Here is a 20,224-nt window from a genome sequence, read left to right as displayed (position 1 = left end):
CTGTGTCCCTCCCGCTTCACAAACACAAATTTGACACTGGGTAGAGTAGGGCTCTCTGGCCCATAACTAAAACAATAGTTGAGTGCTTAATTCAAGCCCACGTTACCAGTGGTGAAGCAGTATAGCACAGTGGATATGGGCAGACTGCCTAGGCTCAGATCCCATCTCTGCACCTTACTGCTGTGTGACAGTAGGCAAGTTACTTCACTTCTCAGTGCTTCAGGTTTACCTTCTATGAGTGGAAATACAGTATTTATCTTCTAGGAGTATTATGAGGGTTAAAAGAACTAATATGGAGGGATGCCTGGGTGGCTCAGTGGGTTAAGCCTCTGTCTTTGGCTTGGGTCATGATTCTGGGGTCCTGGGATCGAGTCCCGTGTTGGGCTTCTTGCTCAGTGGAGAGCCTTCTTCTCCCTGTGCCTGCCACCCCCCCCCCACTTGTGCTTGCACTCTCTCTCTCTGACAGATAAATAAAATCTTAAAAAAAAAATGTATGTATGAAGTGCCTTGAATGGTGTGTGGTATGAATTAAGTGCCACCCGCTTGTTAGCTCTTGTTAGTACTGGGATACCAGTCCAGAGGCCTGCCCTAAGTCACAGAGCTAAGCAACAGAAGAACCAGGATTCCATCCCAGGTCTTTATGACCCAGGACTGCTGTTCAGAGCAGCAGATGCCTCGTTGCCTTGTGAAGGTCAGAGGAAGGAAGTACACAACACAAGGGACCTTAGCCGGACCTACAATCCCTGCCCAGTTTGCCCAGCTGGCCGGACACATCCACACAGCCCCATGTTCCTGATAAAGGTGCTCTTACCTGGATGTAGTCCACTGAATCGCCAAGAGCCTTGAAAGCCGTGTACATGACCTCTCGCTTGCCTCCCCATTTCTGCATGATGCAGGAAAAGGTGCTGGTTCGCACCACATCCCGCACACGGTCCATGCCCTCCTGAAGGCTGGCCTCCGTCTCCCCCTCACCCGCCTCATGGAAGTTGCTGCGCCACACAAAGAAGCCAGCTTGCTCAGTGCCACCTAGCACCTCATGGAAGATGTCCAGCATGTAGGCGTCCTCCTGGCGATTGCCATCCACCACCATGACCACCTTGAGGTCAGGGAAGGCGATGCGCTGGGCTGAGCGCAGGCACTTGCGCAGATAGTCGGGGTCCTCCTGGTAGGCGGCAATGCAGAGTGCCACGGAGCGCCGCGACGGGGCCGGCAGTTTCAGTGGCCGACCTGCCCGCCGCATGCGCCGGTGCTCCAGGAAGGCAAACAGGCTCTGGATGAGCAGGTGCAGGCCCAGGATGGCGCCGTACAGGCCAAAGGACAGATAGTGCTTTTCTGTGTGAATGAACTGGTAGCCTGTCACATAAGCTGCCAGGATGCCACCCAGCACCGCCAGGGCAAATAGGCTGGTGCCCACCACACGCAGGGCTGTCGTCAGCTGCACCGGCATCTGGCGGGAGAAGGAGGGAGGTGTGGAGTCAGGCAGAAAGGCAGCATTTCCAGTCCGTGGGAGTGGGGGCGTTTTCTCCGGACTGGGTGCAGAGCAGGGAAAATGACCCACTAATGAAAACCATTGCCACTGACTGAGCATGACTAAGACTGTGTGTAGACTCAGAAGCCAGGCTACTGGGGTTTGAATCCCAGCTCTGCCACTTACTCTCTGTGCCTCTGTTCTGCCCCTGAGTTCATTCATCTGTGAAACGTGGACGACGGCACTAACCTTGTAGCAACTTTGAGGGCTAGATGGATTACATATGTAAAGCATTTCGAAGAGCGTCTATTCTTGTTAGACAAACCAAAGCCAGAAAGAACACTGTGATCCCCACCTGGTGGACGGCGGTCCTGGGATCTGCCTGACCCAAAACTCTTCTAGGCAACCCTCAGTAGCGGTGAGCTGAGGCAGCTCTGAGCACACGAGGGGCCATGGAGGGGAAAGAGAAGGATGACCAGGGACGCAGCCAGTGGCCAAGAGCTTCTGCCTGCTCTGTACCCACCAGGGTACTACACAGAGGGAGGGGAAGTAAAGCACAGCCACCCATGAGGCCCACGAACAAAGTGGGGGAGGAAAAGATGAGAAACGGCAGGAAATGTAAAGAGGTGGGGGGGGGGGCAACTTCTCTCTCTTGAAACGGCAAAATTAGAGAAAGTTTCCCTGTGTTCTCTGCTGTCTCACCTTTTTCTCATTTACTGGAGAGGCAGGGAAAAAAGGGAAAGCAACTGGGAAAAGCAGACAAGGAAAGAAAGGAAATGAGAGCTGGGGTGTGGACAGCTGTCCTGAAGCCCAGCAGTCTCGGCGCAGCCACCACTGCAGCAGTCCCAGTGGTGGCTGCAGCAGGCCGGGAGGGGTGGCTGCCCGAGAAGCCCCATCCACTTGGTCCTAGTGCCCGCGTGGCATCTCCGTGCTCATCCACCTGCCCTGCCACTCCTGGCAATGCTGCCAGCCTTCGTCTGCACTAAGGGCTCCCAGCATCTGCTCCGTCGGGAACATCTGGGTTTTAATGAGAAGAGCTTAGCACTCAGCACCCAAGACTTGTGTCTGAGACACAGCTCTACCACCTCCTGGCTGTCTGACCTTGCCCAAGTGGTCTGAGACTTGGAGTCCGCCTAAGAGGGGTTCTAATGGTTTCTTGCTCCATAGGTCTCAGGTAAATAATTTCCCTGAAATTAGAAGCACTTACTGCCCTGAAGGACTACCCAAGTGGGAAGGCTGACTGGGGAAGAGAGGAGGGGCTGATGAGGACAGCTCCCCACTCCTCGTTCTGACCGATGCCTTCTCCCAATTTCCTCTCTTTGCCACCTGCCTGATCTGGAGAATCCCATTTGCAACACCACCCACCTCTACAGACAACGGGGGTCTCGCTTCCAAGCTTGCTCCAACTCTAGGTCTTACTGGAACCACCCCTTGAGCCCTGCTCCAACACAAATGCACCTTCCTGCCACATAGGATGGGAGAGGAACACGCAGTCACTGCCTAAGCTGGTCTGAGACTCAGGCACCAGCAGCATTCCAGCAGCTGCGGGCCGGAAAGTGCTGTTGGCAGCCTCGGGTCTTCGGGAAGCTCGGCCTCCAGGCGCTCTGCCCCGCCATTCCTGGGAGCCTGCTTCCTCTGCAGGACTCCCAGCCTCCCCTGGTCCCCCCCACCCCCCAATGCGCCTGCGGCTCAGGGGGCCCGAGGCTCTGCATCCACTCTAGGAGCGCCCCCTGGCCCTAGCCCTCTAGACCTTACAAGCCAAAGGGGCGCCGCTGGGCACCACTGCCCACCTGCGCTCTGGGAGAGGGCCGGGGGCGCAGAGGCCAGCCCGGCAACCTGCCGGGTGCTGGCGCCCCGCCTCGGTGCAATGCCGGAGGCGGTGCCCACCAGGTCAATACAGCCGGGAAGGCACTCGCCAGGCTGCTCACTCCCGCCTGAGCCTCGCCTTCTGGCAAAGGCGGCGCCGGCCACACCCACGTGCCGGTTTCCCACGACTCAGCGGGGAAGGAACGGAAAACCCGAGGAATCAGTCAGACCAGGCCCCGCTCATCTCCTCTGGGCCCCAGCTACCTTGGCAAAGTGTGCCTGCAGACAAAGGCAGCGTCTCCGGTGTCGCCGGCCCCTTCCTCTCCCGGGCAGGACCCCCAAACGCCGCACGCGAACTGGAGGCACTACCTTGGCACCCCGTACCCCACCGAGGACCAAAAATGCCCCGCAGCCAAAACCCCACGAGCAATTAGGTGCTGGTGTGGACTCTAGCAGAGGCGCCCCTGCCCAGATAGGGGTCTGTGCCACCTCAAGCGGGGAGAGGGGGGCCTCGACCACCTCTCGCCCACTCCCATTTCGTTCAGAAGGGATCCGCTAGAGCTCAGTCCCCGCAGGCTAATGAGCACCCGGCTTCAAGGGCGCTAGGTTGGAGGGCGCTCCCTAAGACACTTACCCCCCAGATGACTGAAGGAGAAAACCCTCAGCCAAGGACGCACGCCGCCAATCTACACCCGAAACTTTGCGGGGCTGCCAGTGTGCAGCCTCTCCAGCTGACAGGTGTGCCCTGCTACGAGGCCCACACGCGGCGGGATGGAAACTTGCGCGCGGGGCTGGGGCTTTTTCCCTTGCGCCTGGCCGGCCGGCCGCCCTCTCGGCCCCTCCGAGCCCGCTGGGGTAGGGGAGGCCGGGCCCGCAGATACAGGCGGCCGTGGCCCGGCTGACCCGCAGGGCCCAGAGCGCCAGGCATCTTGGTGCCGGACAGGTGCGAACCCCCAGGCTGGAGTGGAAGAGGGAGACACTCTGACCAGCCTCGTGCCCCGCATCGTCGTCCGCCCCGTAATCCATTCACAAAACAGACGCCGCAAGGGAGGAAGGGAGGCGAGGCTGGAGGAGGAGAGGATGGAGGAAGAAAGGGAGGAGGGGTCAGTGGGGAGGGGGCTGCAGGAACCACCGCCGGGAAGCCTGGAGACACTGCAGCCCTCCGCCGGCCTCTCGGCGCCGGACGCAGCGCCCGCACAGCCGGGGGTGGGGGTGGGGGTGGAGCGGTGGGGGTCCGCCCGCGGCACCCCTGCAGCCCGGCGCAGTCCCAGCGCGGCGCCGCGCCGCCCGCCCCTCAGATGTGGCCGGCTGGCCGGGCCCGCGCTCACCGTGCCGCCCGCTGCCCGCGCTCCGGTGCTCAGCAGGCCCGCGGCGGCTCCATGCCCCTCCTCCCGCTCCTCGCCGCCGCCGCGCCTCTCTCTCCCCGGTGCACTGCCGCCGCCGCGCGCTCCGACTGACGAGTGCCGGCCCCACGGAGCCGCCTTTAAGTACCGAGCGCGTCTCCGCCGGGAGAGGCGCCCTCCTCCGGCCCTAGGGCCGGAAAGTTGGGAAGAGTGGGAGGGCTCCCCCGAGGGCCGCGAGGAGCACCCCCTTATTGGCTCAGTCGGAGGGAGCTACACGCGGCCGGTGCTCTGCGGGACGCGGGGACCCGCGTGCACGCGGCTCCAGATTCGGTCGGTCTCTGCGCGCTGGGAAGGTGGGTTCTCCCAAGACGGCCAGAGGCCGAGCTCCTCCGCCTCGCCCCGGGGCCAGCTGCCCAGGAGGAGACGGTCATTGTGCTCAACCTAGAACCTGAAGCGTTGTTAACTTTCAATATAACCCCTAGGGACGTCCACAACTGTTAACTCTCCATTCCGCCTCCCCGCGCCCGGCTTTCTGAGCCTCGAAATCTACTCACTCTGCAAAACCGCCGAGGCGATGGAAATCTTTCCCCGACTGCGGCACGCGGAGGGGCTGTTCGCTCTATAGGGTACTCCCTAAAAGCAAGACAGCAGAACCTTCCCGCCGGCAAGAAAAAAAAAGAGAGAGAGAGAGAGAGAGAGAGAGGCGCAGAAGAGAATAATTGTCAAATATAAAAAGACTGTTCAAAGAAGGTGTTAACAATCGTGACAAGCTTAGCTTTGGATTCCGCAGCGGGGCGCTGATGACTTTAAGGGTTTGCAAAAGCTCCAAATGGTTTTGCAGGAACCTTGGAAGTTCCGGTGTCTTAAAGCCAAAACCAATTCCTCCTCCCCTTTTCTTACACCTTTATTTCCGACATCCATAACCTCCTAAATTCCCAACTGACCTTATAGCCAGTGGATTCCAGGTCCCCCAAAGCTGGTGCTGGACTTGGATGAGATGGGGTGGGGTCAGGAAAAAGTGGGGAGTTGTTAGCAGAGAAAGTTTAGAACCAGTTAATTAGAACCCGATCTCTAAATCTTGGAAAAACTTGAAGAGATATAATTAAACACTAGTAAAAAAAATGAATTTACATGTCCTCCAAACACACCTGAAATAATTTCCATCACTTCTTCCCAACTGCAACAAGTTTATAGGAACATTAGTTGCAGTCTACAAGCTGCTCCCCTTAGAAATCTTAGGGGCTCAGGGACTTGCCTGTCCACTCTCACTCACTCTAGGCCAAAGAGCTCATTGGTAGGTCCCCCAGGCAAACAAAGACCCCTGGCAAAGACACCTACTTCACCCCTACCATCTTGCATTACAGAAATCAAATCATTTCACACTTTGGCTTGAGAAAATCATCACTACTATGCTGCATGGTTTAAATATTCTTTTTTTGTGTCTTTTTAAAAACTAGTATTGAATCCACAATGGGTATATGTTTTGAACTTGAGACAGGCCCTAAGAAGAGCTAATAATGCACAGGTGGAGAGAGAAGCCTTTGGTTAAGAGCAAGGCTTTGGAGTCAGTTCTGCCACTAGCTGTGTGGCACTAACAGCATCTTCCACCCAGAAACGGGACTGAGTATTTGACAGGGTTGTTACAAGAACTGAAGAGATTGGCTGAGAGCAGGTGCTCAGTGCAAGTTAACTCGAATGATCCTCAACCAGAGACCGGCATCTGTTTGCCAGTGTTCTGGATTCTAGAAGCTCATTCCTACAGGATGTGATCCTCGGTGACCAGAAATTCAGAGATCAGTGTCAATGAAAATCGCCTCGTCTCCAAAGCATTATGGACTCTCTAGAGCCCCGGGCCACCTCCTCCACATCCAGGGGCATCATCAGAGAGCCAGACACTGGAGAAGCTATCTGATCCTACCTCCCACCCAGATTTGCAATCTGCAACATTATAGATCAGGGAAAACAAGCAGGGGCTAGGTGGGGACAAAAATGAATCAGCCTGATGGGAGTGAATTTCCCATTTAAAGACGTCCCTGTAAGAAGGGTGCTCTGTTGTCAAGAGAAATCAGAAATCCAGGTTTTTAAAAAAGGTTCATTTATTTATGTTAGAGAGAGAGAGCAAGCGAGCATGGGAGCAAGGGGAGAGGCAGAGGGAGAGGGAGACAAGCAGATTCCCTGCTGAGCGGGAAGCTGGATGAGGAGGAGCTCAACCCAGGACCCCAGGATCATGACCTGAGCCGAAATCAAGTCAGACACTTAACCAACTGAGCCACCCAGGCACCCCAGAAATCCAGATTTTTATGTGAAATCTCCTAATTTTTAAGTCCTGGCAACTAATTCAAATGTTGGGGGGGGGGGAACCAGTTCACAGTCCAGGCAAAATGTGTCTCTGAGTCATATACAGTCAACTGGCTGCTTGTAAGTGACCTGTTTAGAAGCTGAGGGAATGGAGCAGCCAGTTTGGAAAGATCCTGTCTGTCTTCAACACAACAGCAGCATGACTTCTCTGGGAGCAAGTTTCCTGGGGCTGTTCCAGGACCATCTCATGCCTAGTTAATTTCTAAGGCTTCCACTTTGTCCCACAGGCTTATTGCCTATCTCACGCAGTTGGCTCCGGGGAGTTTTATAGGTGGTGGGCTAGTCAATTAAAAACTCCTAAATGAACAGTGGGTCCAGATGCAACATCATAAGAACAGTAAACACTCTGCCCTACCAATTGGCTTGGTCCCCTGAATGGCTTCCCCTGAGAAGCAAATTCTCTTTTTCAGATCTGCAGGGCCAACGACCCTATGTTAACAGGCAGCAAGGAGAGTCTTTACCATTGTGGCCAGCCTGTGGCAGGGAGGATTTGCTTGTAATTAACATCCAGTTTGCAGTGCTCTATTTGCGTTCATCTCTTTGAGGGGAAGAGGAGGGTAGAGGAATCTTTAAGGGGCTGATACAGTAAAGCTCAAGTTTATCTCTGCTTACCACTGGGGATTTAAGAATAGTACTAATTCCACACCCAATTACTTAAAAACATGAATTCAGATGTTACTGAATTGGCTTTTACATGGGTTCCAGAGGATAAGCCTCCCTATTTGGCTCAGTAGTAGAAAATGCATGCTGCATTTCGACATTCATTTGACAGACACTGAAGACCAGCCCTGAGAAGGGAATGATGCTTTGGCACCAAGAAGTGTCAGGCTGGTCCCTGCCATCTAGACAGTTCTCCATTTTGAAGATAAATACACTTGAAAAGTGGTCACCATTCAAGGCAGTTTTTATAATTAGATGTTGATGAGAGAATCCAATTAGAAGAGTTTGAGGATTTCAGGAAAGAGATCTCTGTGAGCTGGAATGGGCTGAACAGAGCTTCATGGAGAACTTGAGCTGACAATGGAGAAAGACAAGAACATTCTAGATGGGAAGAAGAGCCTGAGAACAAGAGCAGGTAGGGATGCCTGGATGGCTCCGACAGTTGAGCATCTGACTCTTGGTTTCAGCTCAGGTCATGATCTCGGGGGGTCATCGTGAGATCACGCCCTGCGTGGAGCCCCGAATCCCGAGTCGGGCTCTGCACTCCAAGGGGAGTCTGCTTGAGATTCTCTCTTGGCCTCTCCCTCCGCCCCTCCCCCTGCTCACACTCTCTCTCTCAAATAAATAAATGAATCTTAAAAAAGAAAGAAAGAAAAAAAAAAGAGAAAGAAAGAAAGGAAGGAAGGAAAGAAAGAACTTGCAACAGTATCTGCTCTAAGGAGTGCCTGACGAGTTTTAGCTGCTGAGGAGGAGGATGCCAAGGGCAGATTCTGGAGCCTTGAATGACTGAATAAGGTAAGGCAGTGATGGAGAACTCTTGAAGAAGTCTGAGCAAGGTGGGAATAAATTACAAGTATTGTCTGGGGACAGGTGAGCTGCGGTTTGGGGGCTCAGGAGCACTGCGTGCCCTGTTGGTGCTGCCCTCACGAACTGTCCCTGTGGGCAGGCCGTGTCACTATCTTGGGCACAAGTGAGGGCAGAGGTGGAGGAATCATCAAGAGAAAGAGACTTCTATAGTTTGAAGGGCTGAAAGGGCCATATGCCAAACTTTGGAGGGTTTGAGGTAACTGAAGCTGACAGGTCCACAAACAAAGATTGCACCTTTCCTCCACTTCTCAAATGCAAACTTGTGAAATGCTCAAACACCTTGAACCAAGAGGAGTCTGCCATTCAACCTCCCTCATCACGGCTGCTGCTTAAAGCTGCAGGACAAGCCTGCCAGGAGCCAGGTGGCCTCTGCTGGTCCCCTAGCGAGTGACGGGGCCAAGAGGGGTGGGGTGGGGCACACTAGCTCCACAGCTGCCCCCCCCCACCTCACGCTTCAGTGCTCCTCGATGGCATGCAGCCCTCAGCTTCCAGCGAAGCAGAGCAGAATGGGGGATGGCAGCCAAGCCATCCCTCCGGGCTCCATCCCATCAACTTCTCTGGGCTGACCATAATCAAAACCTCCCGAAGCTAATGAGGGTGATTTTAAACTGGCCTCCAAAGAATAGCAGGTTATGTCCCCCAGCTGACTAAACAGGGCTTCCTCTTCAAGGCAGCTTAGTCTGCAACACTAGTTAATACATAATTCTGAATGGAAAGTATGTGCCTTGACGACAGCAAGGCAGCTACGACCCAACAAAGTTATTCTTTCATAACTTGCCCCTCTCACCGACAAGTAGTCTGTAATCAGGACCCATTCTGGGGGCCATGTTTGACGAAGCAGGTGTAAGGACTTTTCCGTCCTGCAGTTACAATGGTGAGATTTTAACTCCAGTCTCTCTCTCTTTCTCTCTCCCTCCTTGGATGGAAGAATCGTTTTCATTTCAAATTAAGGGGCCTCTGCTCTGCTGGCGGCAAAGCAGTCAGCCCCTACTAAGGGGCCAGGTTCTTTTATGCTGGCTGGAAGGTCAGGATTAGGAGGGCACACCAGAACGATAACCGCATATCAAACCAGACCTGGACATGCTTTTCTTGGAATCCTGAACAGCAGAAGCTCTCCCCGGCCATTTTTCCTTTTTCTCCCTCTCCTAGGTGAATGCAGGAAAAAAATCCAGGAGGCGATTTTCAACCGTGATCTCCTTCTTGTTGGGATATTGTGCAGCTACTGAGGATTATGCTCATGAAGAGAATGTAGGAATAAGCTGAAACGCTTACGATGCAAGGTTAAGTAAAAAAGGCAGGATACAAAATGGTTATGTATGAATGACTACATTTACATTCCTGTTTTCTTTTAAATCCTATAAATTAAAAGGCAAGAGAGAAGTTCACCCAGATATCAGGATCAGGTTTTGTCTGGGTAGTGGAACAATAGATTTTTCTCTCTTTGCCTTTTTCTCTGTAGTCTCCAAATTTTCTATTAATAGGTATAATAATTTTGTAATAAAAAGGTATTTTAAAATGATATAAATCCTGAATTTATAGAATTTCCTTCTAAGCTGGGGTTAGGTGGGGTATAGTCTATATAATTGATGGGTTCAGGTGAAAAGGGCTTGGAAACCTCAGTCTACAAAGAAAACAATAAAGGGGGACCTGGCTGGCTCATTCAGTAGCGTACCTGACTCTTGATCTTGGGGCTGTGAGTTCGAGCCCCACACCGGGTGTAGGAATTACTTTAAAAAAAGAAAAAAAAAAAGCAGTCAAGTCAGGAGGGCCAAGATATAGATAGGATTAGTGGTAGTCAAAACTTGAGTAATTTGCTTTATTTAAATCCTTCCCGGTGATCCTTTGAGATAATTGAGCAGAGAACGAGGGAGTATGCATAGCTGTGCTAGCCCATCCAGCGGATTTGAGTGAATTATAAAAAGTCTTCCTCCTGGCAACATAGCCGGGAGCCACGGCATGTGGTTTGTGTGACACACCCCAGCTGGTGTCAGCCCCCATTCACCCCCTCGCCCAGGACCGTGGTGATCCTGGGTAAGGGAGGGATGTGCACGTGAAGATGGGCTCCTGAAAGGATGCTTTTCCTGGAAAAAAAAAAAAAAAAGTATATCCAAGAATGATGATGCCAATAGCTTTGCACTGAGGCTGGAGGAAGCCCCAGGGAGAGGTTCTGCTCTTGGTGTTGTAAACTGCCCCCCCACCCCGTGCTAGTACCCACGTGTGTGTCTACACCCACATGCGCACAAAATTCACTGTACCCAAAATGGACACATGCACACTTGCTCATTACACGAGCACACACCCTCTTTCTGGACTTTAGAAGAACACAATCCCAGTCTACCTTCCCAGCCACTGTTTCAGCAGGAGGTGAACAGATCGCTTAAGGTAACCTTGTTCCAAATTCATCTGGCTCTTGTTACAATAACATCAACAACAGTGTTTAAATGTGCTGGCATTTCTGCTTATGTCCTCTTTCTTGATGAAAGACATCATTAGTCACTGTCACAGAGGAGGTCCAAAGATGGATCCTCCATAAAAGCAATGAGAGAAGAGCCAAGGGTTGGGGGCAGTTCCCATCAACTCCTTCCCCCCACGAAGTATGCCCGACGATCAGATTTTTGTTTGCTAGGGCACCCCCTTCTCACACACACACACACACACACACACACACACACACACACACACACACTTTTCTCACTAGGTAAACTAATGTAGTGGTTTTGGCATCTGGCTGCTGCACAGACTTTTAAAACCTTGGAGCTTTTTAAAAAACACTAATGCCTATCCCAGATCAATTTAGAATCACTGGGGGTGAGCCCCAGGCTTGATTTTTCTTTTTTAATTCCTTAGGTGATTCCATTATGTATCCAACGTTGAAAACACATCCTGAGGATTCTCCTCAGCTGAGATTTGCAAGTGCATTTCTGGCACCCGGAGGACAGCAGAGAGCCAGCCAATCCTGGAGGTGAGTTCGAGTGTGGAAGTGTCTGTCCATTTTCCTCTAGCACCATTTTCCTCTGCCACACCTGTCTGAATTAACTGACCTTAAAAACTGAACAGTGAACTAATGAGCTATCAAGCCAGAAGGAAAAAAGGAAAAGCAGAAAGGGTGCTGATTGGAAGTGGAAATGAGGAGGGAGAGCCAGGGAGAAACACAGAGGAGGACAGGACCAGATGGGCAGGATCAGTCCCCACATCTCTGCAATATACCTGGAATTGGACTGACATCGCCTTTTTGTTGGCAAAGGCGCTGCCTCTTTTCTAGGAGAACTGGGGGGTGGGGGGAAACCAGCCAGCCCTTGTCAATGGAAGGACAGAGCTGCCAAAACCTGACTTGGGTTAGCTTTCAGTTTCTAAACAAAAGAACTTGTGCACTTTGGGGGCTTTTCCTACCCAAAGGATGGGTTAGGGTAATGGGTCTCAGCTGCACTCTTTTGGGGAATGGAGTCCCCATGACAATCTCTCTCCCTTGGTCCTGGCCTTGGCCACGGAGAAATACCCATGTGGCTGATGCTGGAGCCTCCAACCCTGATGCTCATAGTTTCTTTGGGGGAGTTCGCAGGGGGGATGGGTAGGGGGGCTCACGCCTCCCCCACAGCTCTCTGAAGCATCAGCACCACCATTCTTTCAGTAAAGAGAGCCTAATTTCAGGCTGGCCCTTCCCTAGGATTAATACGGTCACCGTAGGATCTGAAGTTTTGAAAGTGGTGTGTGGTCTAATAAAGGTGTGTTGTATGCTGGGGTGGGGGAGGGCGGAGGCGATTGTTCAAGTTCTAGAGACTGTGGAAGTGCGGAGCAGGTGGCTTTGTTCTCCCCAGCGCCAGGCTACCTTGGCGTGTGATGACTAGGGCTGTACATCAGAAAAGCCCCACCCCGGCACCGTTCTGAGCAGGCTTCAGCTCTAAGGCAGACAGCGAAGATTAAATCTTACATCATTTAATAAGCCACTTAAAGGCCCCGCTGCTCTTCCCGGCTCCCCGGCAGAGAGGGCGCTCCTGCAGCTTGCAGCTCCCTGCAAACCGCCCTCTGCTGACACCCACAGCTCTCCCCTCAGCTGCTCTGGGGCGGAGGGAGGTGCTGGCTCACTGGCTAAGCCCAAGACCTAGTGAACAGACGAACAAGGTTCTCTGCCCTCGTGCCCTGTCTCCTCCCGTTTGCCAAAACTTACATCTCTGGACCTTATTTCTCTCTTCTGCAACAGAGGGCTGTTCATTCCAGACTCATTTATTTTTCTCTCAATGGAGGGTGTACGGGATAGAGCTACCAATGTATAGAAGCAAGAAATACAGACGCAACAGTCACAGTTTAAAACGATCCACTGTGATCATTCTGAACATGAAATCTGAGAATTGACACCCGGCTTCCAGAAGATGAAAGGGTAAAAAAACCAAACCAAAACAACAGCAAACCTTCAAAGGGAACCTATCTGGGCTCTGACTGGATCATATGGGAAGACTTTCTCCACGTTCTGTGTTGTACACACTCACAACGCGGTTCTCTGCCTCCCCTGCTCCCAGGAAGGCAGTCTTGGGGGTCGGCTACCTTAGCCACCCCCAGAAAGAACAAGCCTTTAAACAAGCAATTTATGAAAGCTCTTACAGTACAGGAGCGGGAGGGCTGGGGGTTCCGTGGATCTCATCTCTAGCTGCTGTGCCAACAACAAGGTCAAACACAACACACAGAACAAGGTCCGGTGTCTGAGGCTGGGTTTGGTGTACGAGGACACTGTACTCAAAGGGAATCAGTCAGGGCTGACCTTTCACTTGACCTACGTCGTCCATTTAAACAAGCAGGGAACCACTTTCCAGATCCTCACTTATATTAAGAATGCTTTTTTTCCCCCATCATTTGGAATATAAAGTATCTGCTGGGTAGCAGCAAAGCACAATGGTTAAAAGCCCAGCTTTGGGAGCCAGACTGCCTGGGTCCAAATACTGGTTTAACGACTTATCACTGGGTATGTAATCGAGGGTGAGTAATTAGCCTCTTGGGTGCCTCATTTTTCCCATCCGTAAAACAGGGATAATAATAATACCTACCTCACAGGCCAGATGGGAGGATTAGTGGATTAACAGATCTCAAACGCACAGAAGAGAACAATAAGAAGTGATGATTCTGTTCAGTGATGTAGAGCTCCGTGTGTTTACAAGATGAACTTGATACTCGGAGGGGCCATCAGACCCTATGTCCTGAATCTGGTTTGAAAACCGTGGTCCTTATCCTGGCGACACTCCAAACCCCTTGAGAGGGCATCCCCTAACACCCAGGGCAGTCTCAGACCTGGGAGTCTGGTAAAAATCATTTTTGGTTTTTGTTTTTCAGTAGGGTGTACGCCCAACCTGGGGCTTCAACTCACAACCCCTACATCAAGAGGTGCGTGCTTTACCGACCGAGCCAGCCAGGCGCCCCTGGTAAGAATCCTTTTTAGACCTGCAGGGTCTCAGGGTTTCTTTACCAGGCGAGTCCTAATAAGCTGGTGAGTGTACCTGCAAAGTGTGCTGTTGTGCCCCGTTGGTGGTTTTGGTATACAGAACACTCCAGCCCCTGCAGACTGCCCAGTCGTTGAATTATTTAGAGCACGGTCTCAGCACTTTGCTGTGGAGACTGAACCTATACTTCATGGGTATTAAAGCAATGTCAATTGAGGGCAGGGGACTATAGCTCAGCACACACTTTTTGGTGGACATTTTGGTACTAACATTTAAACACGTTCCAAGCCGGGCGCCTGGCTGGCTCAGTCTGTAGAGCATGCAACACTCGATCTCGGCATTGTGAGTTTGAGCCCCACGTTAGGCATTGAGATTACTTAAAAATAAAATCTGAAAAAACCCCGCAATGTTCAAGCAGAGTGATCCAACATTTAGACCTCTTAGGACCTATCCTGTAGAAACACTTCAGTATGCGAAGAGTTATGCTGAGAAACCCTGAAGAATCACTGGAAATTAGGAACAGTTCAGTGGACCATCAAGAAACAAATGCTTAAACCAGCTGCAGCTCACCTCTACTACAGAAGACCTGCGCCATCGCATGGGAGAGGGAGCTGGAAGTACTGATAGGAGAGCGTCTCCAAGATATATAACTAAGAAAAAAAAATGTGGGACACTATTTATGGTTCAATCCTATTTTGGTTTTTGAAAGCAGTAATGCAGGCCTGTATTCATTTGGGAAAAGTATGAAAAGCAAGAACGATCTGAAGAGACATCCACGACACTGCTGGTGGTAATCCTGGGGTAGGCGTGGAGGTGAAATTGGGGGAATTTTTCTTTTTTTTGGTTACATATGTATTACATTTGTTAGAGTTTATGTAACATATGTAATCAGAAAACACCCTCACACATACAGAAGCAGGGAGGTATCCGTACTTGAGGGCTCTGTCGCTCCTGGGCATCCTCAGCGGCGGCCCAGGGCAAGCACGAGGTCCTGGTAGGCATCCCCTCAGCACGTGTCAGCAGAAATCTAACTCTATCTTCATGAGACACACGTGCTGAGGTGCACCTGGATATACGAACCCTGAGTTTTCTTCCCAAACTGTGCTCTATACTCATTTGGGCGGTGGGGGGGTGGGGGTGGAGAGAGGCTCTATAGTAGTTAACAGAGGTTTGAGAGTCTGGCCGAGACCCAGGAGACGTGGGGCCAAATCCCACCAGAAGGGAATAACCACAGCTTGCCTCCCTGTTCCACGAGGTTGTTGTGAGGATCAGACAAGGTTTTGGATGCAAGACGACTTTCCCCCAACGAAAGGGAACACAGAGCAACTGATCTTCCTATTCTGTGCCCCATGGGGACGCAGAGGGTCACGGTGAGGGAGGACAGTCCCTGAGCCCTCCTGGTGGCGCAGAGCTCCAGAGGCAGGAGGAAGAACTGTGTAGAAGGACAACAGCAGATGACCCTCCAAATAAGTAGGCGTGGCCCCTTCCAGGGCCGATGGTGAGGGTCTGCATTCCCTCTTCACTTGCCAGCAGGCAGCCCTGAGCCCCGCCAGCAGGGAAGGGTGCCACAGCCGGTGCCCTGGGAGACAGCTTCCCAGCCCCCGGCAGCATCTCCCTTCCAAGCCAAGCGATGCCTGCGAGTCAGAGGTGCCTCGCACTGCAGTGAGCCGGCTCCATGTGACTGCAGTGTGTCTGCGGTGCAGAACTTGCTGGAGGACACAGCCAGGCTCTCCCGGGTCCTGGCTGCTGCTGCCCAGGCTCACCAGGCAACAGCGGCTACCGCTCGCCCCCCACCTGGAACTCTGCTCCCCTCTCCCACCCTCACCCTCACCCTCACCCTCACCACTGACATTCCGGCTGAGAGTCTGGATTTCTGTGCAAAACGACTACAGAAGCCAATCTGGTTTTGTACAGGTCAGATGCATCATCCCTCAGCTCTTCCTCCCAACTGAACCACTTTCAGATGCCTTAGCCATCCCTCCACCTCGGCAACGTGCTGTGGAGTGTGCCGGACAGGTGGCAGGCAAGGCTCTCACCGACAGAGTGGGGGTGGGGAGACATGAGGGCAGATCAACACATTTGCTTTCCAGAGAAGGGGGTGGTGAAGAGATGGGGCTTACCACTTCATGAGGGAAAAAGGTGGCTGGGTACAAAACTCCTTTGGGCTATGGGCATTTCCCATTTTACAGTATTCATCCATTTGGCCTCAAAGCACTTTATAAGTGGAGGGGGCTTCAGGTGGAAATAGGTGTGTGGCTGTCCCCCTTGCTCAGAGTGGTGCAAAGGATCCAGCACACCACACCCTGCCCCATCAGCTCCCCTTCCTTCTCGCTCACTCCCCTGGAGCCACCCTGGCCTCCCGGCCTGTCCTCAAACCTGCCAGACACACTCTCAGCTCCAGGCCTGTGCGCTTGCCATTTGCTCCGTCTGGAAGGCTCTTCCCCCAAATATCTTCCTGGTCACTCCCTCACCTCCTTCTGATCTTTACGTAAATATCAACTTCTCAGTGAGGACTTCTCTAAACAACTAATCTAAACGTACAGCTCCCATCCCTATACGCTCTGCATCCACCTTCCTGACTTAAGTTTCCTCCAAAGCATTTAACCTCACTTGACATTCTGTCTCCTGTATTACCTTCTTTAGTGCCTGTCTCCTCCCGGTACAATGTAAGCTTCCCCTGAGGGTATGGGTTAGGTCTGCTTTGTTCACTGCCCTGTTCTCAGTGCCCAGCACAGCACCTGGCACATAGTAGGTGTTCAGTAAATGGCTGTCACTGTTGCTGTGATGTGCTTTGCTGACTGCCAGTCCCTGGCACCTTGGCCTTTCTATATAGATGGGTGAGCAGAGCCACAGGAAAGGTAAAGGAATAGAGAGAGGTGAAGAAAGAAGAAGAGTATTAGCAAGTACAGAGAGATGGTAAGGAGCAAAAGTGAAGGTCAGGCGATTTCTGATTAAGTAACAGAGGGCTTGTAGAAGGGCACATGCCGAGGAAGAGGAACCACACAGCAGAGAGGGAGACTATCCGGAAGATTCCAGGAGTCACCTGAACAAGTAGTCGATGCTCAGGCTGTAGACGTGGGGCTTGGCTGCAACCTTGTCTCTCGCTACAGAGCCGTCCTCTGTAGGGCAAGAAGCTGTGGACAGCAGGCCTGCAAACAGGAGCCAGAAACTGAAGGGACAGGAGGGAGGGAAGGCGGGATGGGGCCAAGTAAAAGACCACATGGATGATCCAGGGGAGTGTGGGTGGCAGACAGCTGGGCAATGGGAGGGACCAAAGGTGAGAGGCCAAGGGAACTTCAGTAGGACAGATAATACGGGAGCCAACTAGAAGGGCAGCACAGAGAAGGCGGCCTTAGAGGAAGGGCAGAGGTGGGAGCAAGCCTGAGGACATTGCTATTACATCTTCCATTGACCAGACACACCTCACAGGCCCTGTGGACGGAGGCATCACGACTGCTCCTGCCACCTGCCATGGAGTTCCGTGCCTCTTTCTCTCTTTCCGTTTTTTAGTTTTGTATTTTTATTATCCTTAAGTTCTTTTTTTTTTAAAGTGTACTTATTTTTTTTGTAATCTCTATAGACAACGTGGGGCTTGAACTCATGACCCCGAGATCAAGAGTTATATGCTCCTCTGACTGAGTGAGCCAGGTGCCCCTATCCTGAAGTTCTTAATTCTCATGCTCTTTCCCAAGGATGGATATATAAATATACATATACATATATATATACATATGTATATATATATATATATTATATATACATATATATATACACACACACACATATATATATATAAAATAAATTTGGAAACTTTTTAATATTTTGGTAATGTGTAGGAGGGTTACATTATGGTGTCTTTCCCTTGAATTTGGTAACAAGGTCAAAAAAGTCACTCTCTGAAATGGAATCCATCAAAATCAATAAAGAACAGATGCTTTTAGCCGCCTGCCAAATAATTCAAATTAAGTGCCAATTTATAAGTGGAGACACAGGGACTAGAATGCTTCTGGAGGCACTCCCTAGGAGAATAGGTTTTGAGACCAGAGTTTCTCAGTCTAATCAAGGTGATCAATTAGGATCTATCTTCAGAACCGGAATGCATTTAATGGACAAGAAGTTTAAAGTTAATCCAATCATCCAACATATCCAATCTGATGGTCCAAAGTACACTGTATGGAGTGCAGTTAAAGGCAGGCCAAGAAAAGGAATTTTCAGGACATATCGAGCTGCTTCAAAGGAGATTCATCTCTGGTTTGAAAGCCCTAATCCTGACTTTCTAGACATCCTGATTTGAAGAATGGAAACTAATCCAGCTCCCCTAGCTGAATGATAATATTTCTCAAAAACATCTAATTACCGTTGTTCTAATTCTTTGCTTACTAAGCTAACTTGTGACCCATGTCTGTAAGAAGCCCACTTTAAAGGAATGCCCACCACAAAGGTTCTAAACTAAGACCCACATCTGGAATCTGGCCAGAGAGAAATACCTTGTGGTTAACTGGCAAATGGGCGAGCTCACACACAGCTCCTTCAGTCATCTGTGAGTTTTGGGAAATTGTGTTTTGGTTGCCTAGGCCTGGTTACCCCGGGGAGTGGAGATGAAATTCTGTACCAGCCCCACAAAGCTGAGGCCTGGTCAAGAAGCACTGAGTTAGCCTTGTCGAGGTATTGACATCAGGGAGGGCTGGTCTGAAGCAGTCAGCCTATTTCCCCTTTTTGTCTTCTCTCTCTCTCTTTCTATCTTTTTTTTCAAAGATTTTATTTATTTAAGGGGCGCCTGGGTGGCTCAGTCGGTTAAGCGTCTGCCTTTGGCTCAGGTCAGGATCCCAGGGTCCTGGAATTGAGCCCCCCATCAAGTTCCCTGCTCAGCGGGGAGCCTGCTTCTCCCTCTCCCCCTGCCTGCTGCTCCCCCTGCTTGTTCTCTCTCTCTAATAAATAAAATCTTAAAAAAAAATTTATTTATTTGAGAGAGAGAGAGAGAGAGAATACAAGCAGGGGGAGGGGCAGAGGGAGAATCAGACTCCTCACTGAGCGTGGAGCCTGATGTGGGACTCGATCCCAGGACCCTGAGATCCTGACCTGAGCCAAAGTCAGGTGCTTAACCTACTGAGCCACCCAGGCACCCCTTTGTCTTCTCTTTTAGCTGCAAATTCAGTGGCCAAAATATATAAATAAAGAGGAGTCCACAGTGCTACATCTGACATGATTTCAATAAACTTGGCATCATGTCATCAATATGCTACATACTTTCCAGTACACATTTAATCAACCCAATGTCTAAGCATTCCTCCCTAAAGGAGCAGAGAACCGAATGCAAGATATAAACTCTCTCATCTGAGATATTTGTGGCTCTTTTATCCTATAATCAGGGCAATTTAATGAAAATAGTAGCAGAGGGAGCTAAGAAAATAGCTAGGAGGACAAACAAAGGGCTTACCCTTCATCTCTGGACGATTCAACCAGCTTGACTCTCTTTTCTGGAGCTCATATCCTCCTCAATGCCATAGCTTTCCATCTCAATAGCAGAGGACCAGATTCAGACCTGTTCTTTCTAGCCCACATAATTTTATTCCATTTTGCATGTTTTGATCAGTTTCCTTCCCCTCCCTGCCTCCAAATGCATCTCTGTGCTCCGATGTGCCTCTTGAGCAGCCAAGGATGACTAGCTCTGGCTGATCCTCATTACCGTGAGGAAGAACAATCTCAGCCTGGAAGAATATCAAGATATGTGACACACGTGCCACTCAGGAGGCGATCAACCTCTTCAGCTCAAGTCACAAGAAAAGAATGGTCAATGAGTCAAATTCTACCAGTCGTGTTAAAAATATACTTCCATCAAGTAGACTTCCTTCTCTAAAAGCTAAATGTGCAGATAAATGTGCAGATAAATGAGATTTGTAAACTTTTGTCTTCTAAGGATGCTTCAAGGCCGGATGCAGAATGGCTAAATAGATGCTTTGGGAAGGTCAGCCTGAAGACACAAATGACCAGAGACATAAAGCCATCCAGGGTCAGCCATCTTGCCAGCACCAAAGAGGCAGTGGGGCCACCTGCTGGAAGGTTTGGGCACTGCTCTGGCTGCTTGGTCCTCTACCTCCTTGATGTCCTTTGAGCCAGGTCTATGGCAGGACCACAATCTTTTTCTCTAGCTTCTGTGGTGGGAAGAGGAAATTTCTCATTATCTCATCCAGCTCTTCAAGGGCCAGCTGGGCATGGAGCTTGGCCACGTTGTCAGACTCCAAGCACACCACGTGTTTCAGCAGGTGGTAGAGATCCTTGAGGACATCCTTCAGCAC

General features: G+C 51.1%; 2 protein-coding genes across 4 annotated transcripts in view; both read right to left on the bottom strand.

The window, feature by feature from the left end:
* Positions 1-19,498, bottom strand: part of HAS3 (hyaluronan synthase 3) — a 26,479-nt gene extending 6,981 nt beyond the window's left edge. Inside the window, exons 1-2 of one of the 2 annotated variants that reach the window (XM_045814983.2) lie at positions 19,366-19,498; positions 812-1,447 (exon numbers count right to left, since the gene is read on the bottom strand). In XM_045814983.2, the coding sequence (XP_045670939.1) occupies positions 812-1,447 (636 nt within the window). In that variant the 5' untranslated portion in view covers positions 19,366-19,498. Of the gene's footprint in view, positions 1-811; positions 1,448-4,602; positions 8,275-19,365 lie in introns of those variants that run through there. The other variant, XM_045814982.2, reaches the window with a different exon arrangement.
* TANGO6 (transport and golgi organization 6 homolog) overlaps positions 17,722-20,224 on the bottom strand; it is a 178,871-nt gene continuing 176,368 nt past the window's right edge. For both annotated transcript variants that reach the window (XM_045814979.2, XM_087870527.1), the window contains one exon: positions 17,722-20,224. In XM_045814979.2, the coding sequence (XP_045670935.2) occupies positions 20,048-20,224 (177 nt within the window). In that variant the 3' untranslated portion in view covers positions 17,722-20,047.

Source organism: Ursus americanus, chromosome 21, assembly GCF_024610735.1.
Source record: "Ursus americanus isolate L20-20 chromosome 21, mUrsAme1.1.p, whole genome shotgun sequence".
Lineage (NCBI taxonomy): Eukaryota > Metazoa > Chordata > Mammalia > Carnivora > Ursidae > Ursus > Ursus americanus.
Note: the sequence above shows the minus strand (reverse complement) of the source record. Positions and strands in the feature narration are given on the sequence as shown.